The 6362-nt window shown below is 54.2% G+C and overlaps 1 protein-coding gene across 2 annotated transcripts in view; it reads left to right on the top strand.

Annotated features, from left to right (window-relative positions):
* Positions 1–6362, top strand: part of Col27a1 (collagen type XXVII alpha 1 chain) — a 120586-nt gene that overhangs the window by 60923 nt on the left and 53301 nt on the right. For both annotated transcript variants that reach the window (XM_029539894.1, XM_021200052.2), the window contains exons 17-21: positions 935–988; positions 2143–2196; positions 2802–2855; positions 4817–4870; positions 5000–5053. In XM_029539894.1, the coding sequence (XP_029395754.1) occupies positions 935–988; positions 2143–2196; positions 2802–2855; positions 4817–4870; positions 5000–5053 (270 nt within the window). The remainder of the gene's footprint in view (positions 1–934; positions 989–2142; positions 2197–2801; positions 2856–4816; positions 4871–4999; positions 5054–6362) is intronic.

The following is a 6362-nucleotide window of genomic DNA, read 5'->3' on the forward strand; positions in this document are numbered from 1 at the left end:
GAGAGAGAGAGAGAGAGAGAGAGAGAGAGAGAGAGAGAGAGAGAGAAATACGAACTCCAAACTCCTCTCCACGCTCTGTGCCCTTGTACAAGATTTTCCAAATATAAAAAAAGAAAAACAAAACAATTTAAAAAGAAACTCTTTTTCAAATTCAATTTTGTTCTGATGATGGAGTTGTGTGCCATGTCACAGCCTTTGCTGTCACCTTGGTCTTCTGATATTTCAACTTCCTCCTGCCGCTGGGCCTTCCTGGGCCCCAATGAGCAGAGCTAATAGGCTCCTGGGGAGAGCTCTCAGATGGTTCCAGTCCTAAAGCGAGGCGCCTTTCCATCTGGCCTGAGCACAGTTTACTTACCAGAACTGGACCAGGAGGGAGCAGAGGAGGTCTCCCACTGCCAGTCCTGTCACCAAACATTCCCAATCCATCTTAGAAGGGACCCACCCAGAGTTCAGTCAGGGCCCACTTGATTCGCATTGCACACAGTCTTAAGAAGCCAGCTCTCTGGTGCCTCCCACGATCGCTGATTAAGCATTTAATTAGAAGCCGGCTGCTTGTACGGAAGGAAGACAGGACAACTCACAGCAGGCAGTGCCTGGGCTGTCGTCCCTGTAGCTTTCACCCTTTCATGCTGACATCAACTGCTGCTCGAGAGGCAGAAGGATGAAGAAATTCATCCTATGAGAAAGCCAGTGTTCTCCATGAAAGGGCCAGGGGGGCTTACAGCGCTCTGAGCAGCTGTGAAATGGGAGGGATCTCCTCACTCTGGGCCTACCTAAGGGATGGGTCCTTGACCCCTTTAGAACCAAGGCTGCTGCTGGCCACAAGAGCAGCCTCTACGAGGCTCCATGGGATCCTCTGTTCTGGGGGGGGGGGGGAGGAAACTTGCACATTGCTGGCCCTCTCCTTATGATCTGTTTGCTGGTATGTACTCAGGGAGAACAAGGGGTGCCAGGTGTGTCGGGAGATCCTGGCTTCCAAGGAGACAAGGTAATTGTTATCTGCTGCCTCCATCCCTGCCTCTGCCTGCATTCCTCGGGGCCTGTCTGTCAGGTGGCGTTTCCCATCTACCCACCCATCACTTCTCCTTGGACCGAATAGTGGCCTCTGGACATCTTTCCAAGTCCCTGCCACTGTCCCAGTCTGTCTTTCCTCACTGCCCCCAGACTGTCCTTTGGAGGCCCCATCTTTGTTCTTTTCATACACCGCCAGTGGTTCCAGCTGTTCTTAGGGACAAGTCCTGGTGCTCTACCCAGTGGCGCAGGATCCAGGTCTCGGCCTCTCTGACACTCGGCTACTTTTCCTCCCCCGTGGCTGTATTCTGGATCCACTAAACTGTCCTGGGAACCTCGGGCTCTTTGAACACTGCTTTTCCTTTTGAACAGAGCCCCTGGCCTCTGCCCCACCCTGATCAGACACCATTTTTTTTCCCCTCTACTTTCTCAGGCATCTTTCTCTGATGTCCTGGGCAGATGTCTGCCTCTCACTCTGATTACTCTTTCTCCCTGGTTTGGGGACCGTGCTTAGCCTCCTGCAGACTGAATTCCTTGAGGAACAGGACCTTAGACTGCCTGACAGCTCTGCTGGGGTCCTGCACTCAGCAGTGAAAATTAAGGACAAGCTGGCCAGAGGGAGGGGAGGAAAGAGGAAGGGACTAGCTGTGCTGACAGGAGGAACAACGGATGAACCATAGCGCCCTTGATCTCCAGAGGCCAGCTGTGGCCTGCTGAGAATGGCTTCTCTCCCTGAGTTACACCATGTGGCCACATCTGGGCCTCTCCCAGCCAGCCCACCAAGCCCAAATGTTGACCAGCCCCAGTCCCTTCCTCCCCGGCAGCTTGTCCTGACCCAGCCAGTGTCCATGTGTGCGTTATAACATACAGGCCTGGCTGTTCTTCTCTTGGGCTCTGGTCTCACGTGGCCTGAAGGGCACTGAGGGACTAATAAGGACTAAGATTCCTTGGGTCCTGTACTTAGGCCAAGGCAGCTCCTAATCCTGGTACCCAGGCTTTGGGATGCAGGCAAGTTATGAGCTCAGCCCAAGCCTGCAGTGGAAGAGGGAGGGCCTGGGCTGGCAGGAGGATGCTTCATGTGTTCTTGGCGTGGTCACCCTCAGGTAACCTAGTTTGCTTTCTCTTTCACAGGGGAGTCATGGCTTGCCAGGGCTCCCGGGTGCGCGGGGGAAGCCAGGGCCTCTGGTAAGTTCTTCTTCCTCAGCCTTCCACCTTGCTGTAGCTTCGGGATATTGAGGCTCATGGGTCATGGTTGTGGGTACACCCACTCCAAGACTTCCCTTTGTCTTCTAGTAGTCCGGGGCTGAGTGGAATTAGGCACACATGGCCCGAGCCAATTTCCTCGATAGAGTTTTTGAAACTGAGGGGCAGGAGTCACACTGGGTGCTGGACAGGCCCCAGGCCCAGCACACCAATGGACTCCAGTTGGAACTAAACTCTACATGCCCGTGGACACTGCTGATGTCATCCATCCCATGTCACCTAGCCACACTCGTGGCCTTATTTTGTCACTCTCTTTGCATGCATGCTGTCCACACTCAAGGGCAGGGAGGGCTACTTCCATTCCTTGAGGTGGAAGTTCAGATTCTGAAGGCTTAAGTGACTTGCCTGGGTTTCCTGAATGGGACACATAGCAGAAAGCACTGTAGTACCTGCTTCTTTTAGCCAGCTAGGCAATATCGCCCATGTAGTTCCAGAACGTGTCAACTGCCTTCAGCCTAGGATGGGATATTTGTGGAAGGTAGGGCTCATCCCATCCTGTATGTGAAGTGATTCTGTGTCTTCCACAGGGAAAAGCTGGAGACAAAGGCTCACTTGGTTTTCCTGGACCTCCTGGACCTGAGGTACGTGATGCTTGTCTGTCTGTCTGTCTGTCTGTCTGTCTCTGTCTCTGTCTCTCTCCATCTGACTAGGGCTCTTAGTGTTGTGCCCAGAGATGATGAAGGAATTGGTATGGATCACACATAAAATGAGAGATAAGGCCAAGGCTAGAAATGAGCTCAGTCGTACATGGTAAGATCCCAGCACTTGGATGGGGGTGGAGGCAGGAGGATGATTGGAAGCTCAAGGTCAGCCTAGGTTATGTAGTTAGATTCCACCTCAGAAACCAGAAAGAGAACAAAGAGAACGTCACAGGTGAGTACCCTCTGTTTTCCTTCCTCCCTCAGCTTGTCCTGCCTCACCCAGGGGCTCCCCAAGCTAACCTCAGAGTCCTTCCCCCATGGTGGCTGATCTGACACTTGCAGTTCTGACTGAGCCATCACCAAAGCCCTTGAGGGCTGCTGTCCACCCCCTCTGGGAGCTTCAGGTCTATTTGTCAGGGCCTCCTCTGAACCTTTCTGGTCCTGACTACTCTTTGGGGCTCAGTCCTCCTGGACATGGTAGGGAGGGACAGGAGCTGCTGAACCTAGGTTAGCTGGAGAACATGAGACCAAAAAAGGGGGGGTGGTGGTAATACCAGCTAAGTGTGGGGCAGCCTGGAGAGCATCTGGCAGCATCTGGCACATGTGGTCATGAACTTCTCCAGCCTTGCCCTAGATGCCCAGTGGGTGCTCACTCTGGCTCTGCTAACCTGTTCCCCTCTAACAGTGTGCTACCCCAACCTGGGCTTCTGTCTACCTCAGGCTCGTCGACGCCTAGTCCCCAGCCAGGGCTCCCATCCCTCATCCAGAGCTCCCTGGCCTCGGGACCTTGCTCCTCCACAAGATCCCTGCAGCCAAGGGAAGAGCCTGGCCCTACGGGCTCTTCCAAGCTTTCCAGAGATCACTCATAGTCTTCCCCGATGCATGAGGGCGTGCTTCCTAAAAGCCACAGTCTCTCCACTGTGTTGACTTTGGCCAGTCCACAGCCCTATCTTTAGACAAATGAACTTGGCTTCTCCTCCATCTGCTCCTCACTGTGGAAAGACTCCTGAGTCTGGGTTTCCTGGCAGCCTCGTCAGTGAAGGAGGAACGCTCACTCCTGAACATGGACTAATGAGGCTCTTCATGGGCCAGGAGCTGGGGGAGAGAACTTGCCATAGCGAGGCAGGGGTAGGGGGTGTGGAACAGGAGAGTTCTGCCTCTTGTTACGGGTAGGCTTGAAGCCCAGGAGGATAGACTTAGGGTCACTGTTCAGTAGCAATTCAGCTTGATTCTGGCTCTCAGAATCCCTCTGGGGTCTGCCTGGCCTACCTCTGTGCTGCTTTGATTGGCTGACTCCATAGCCAGGAGTGGCTCTGGATGGTGGGAGGCAGAACCATGAGTGTGCTGGTGTCTTTACTGGCTAGCACCTGGCCCTCAGGACCAGGGAGGGAGCCTCTGCTCACAGCCTCCTGACTGCATGGCCTCCTTTCTTTAACATCAGAACTGAATTCAGCATTCTGGCTGCTCTGTTCCCAGAGGAGAAGGTGACCCAAGGCAAGGATGGTTTCCTAGCCTAAGAGACCAAGCTCTTGCGGATGCAAGTCTGTATGGAGTACTAATTGTGAGGTGCCCGTCTATGTACTTGGCTTCCATCATTTATTTCAACCTTAGCACGGCCCAGTGAGGTGTTTGATCTGCTAACTCTTTACTGTCCTGTCTCTGCCTCCTCCTCCCAATGCTAAGATTAAGAACACCAAGGGTCACCGCACTCAGTGCATTCTGCATTTTCCCAGCCACTCTGAAAAGTCAGGCTTGGGGCCTGCAGAGAAAAGGGATCAAGTAGCTGACCTACCCCAGGTCACACAAGAGTAGTGGTAGGGGTGGACACCATGGGGTGGGGGCTTGTTCTGAGCACTTGCCAAACAGAGGCCCAGGTCACCTGGCTTTCTGCTTTCCCACAGGGTTTCCCAGGAGATATTGGCCCTCCAGGGGACAATGGCCCTGAAGGCATGAAGGTGAGTCCTTTCCCACCCAAGGTCCTTGGCTGAAGAACCCCCGGGGTCCAAGGTGGCTACATCATCTGGAGTCCTGTCAGCCTGATGTGGAGGTACCACCATTGAGACCATTTCTGTTCTCTTTCCCAGGGTAAGCCTGGAGCCCGAGGCCTGCCTGGACCTCCTGGGCAGCTGGGACCTGAGGTAAGATGGCCCTGTCCCCTCCTGTCCCTCTTTGTCTTCTCTAGCCTGTCCCAGCACCTAGATGGCTCTGTCCAGGGTACCAAAGCCGTGACTAGGGGCAGGACCACTTGAGATTCATCACCGGAGAATCTATCTGTTCCCTTACAACCCTGCCTGTGAGTCTCTTCTCTGACCTGGTGGGACAAGCGACACGTTCCTTCCACACTTAGCACAGTATCAGTCTCAAAAACGAGAGGAGAGGAAATGTTGGACCCCGTTCATAAGTGGGTCCTTGGAGATCCAGGGAAGAAAATGACGCCAGGCCCCATGTTGGCAGGCAGGGCCTTTATTAGAACCTAGGTGTGCATCAGGCCAGAGTCTATGCTCAGATCCTGTGTTATTCTCACGAATGCTCCTGGGGACCACTAGGGCATCGTGGAAATGCCACGTCTTACCAGGCCGGCATGTCAGTAGAGTTCACCTGCACCTAGTCAGAAGAAGCAGGGCCTCAAGCCTATTGGGCCTCCCACAGGGAGCCTGGCTTTTGCTTGTACACGAGGCCCCGAGCCTTGCTTGGCGTTGTGGTGCACAGCCCGTGGGAGAATGAGCAACCGCACGTAGGCCTTTGCTGATGCGAGTCTTTCTCTGAGCTGGGTGTGGGTCTGGCAGAGTCCCCGTGCTGGCTCTTCAAGTCACTGCTTGGGCCTGCTTTCCTGGAAGCTGCAGATACTTGCTGTGGGGGTTGTTTAAAGGAGCTTGTGGTCAGGCCTCGGCTGCCAGAAGGATCAAGCTGGAGACTGTTGTGACCTTCGGAGGGCTGGAGAGTCATGGCCAGGAAGGGAATAGAAGGAAGAGAGGGGAGAGACAGTTGCAGGCGAGGCCTCTCTGCCTGTGCTTACATAGCTGCCCAGGAAAACCCTTACTGAGCCAGGCTCTGGGCTTATGGGGCCACTCACTCCTACATACATTCACCAGGAGACTTTGCCTTCCTGAGTGCTGTGTGCAGGGCGGTGTGGGGAATACATCAGGGCTATGTCTGCTACGGAGGACAGAGCAGAACTCAGAACCACATTTGTCTTTGAGCTGGAGCCTGAGATTCCATTCTCGAACGGCGTAGACACTGGGATCTGTGGTATGACCCTTAGGTGGAGACTGATGGACACCTCCCAGTCCTTGGGTCCAGGCTGTGAGCCAGGCTCTCCATCCCCCTGCGAGGACTCTACACACTGTGTGCTTTCCCTCCTTACAGCATGAGCTCTCCCAGGATCCCATGTTAACTTTCCCCTTTGTCTTTCTTCTTTTCTTATGCCTGCCCTCACCCCCCCCACCC

Source organism: Mus pahari, chromosome 6 (assembly GCF_900095145.1).
Source record: "Mus pahari chromosome 6, PAHARI_EIJ_v1.1, whole genome shotgun sequence".
Taxonomy (NCBI): domain Eukaryota; kingdom Metazoa; phylum Chordata; class Mammalia; order Rodentia; family Muridae; genus Mus; species Mus pahari.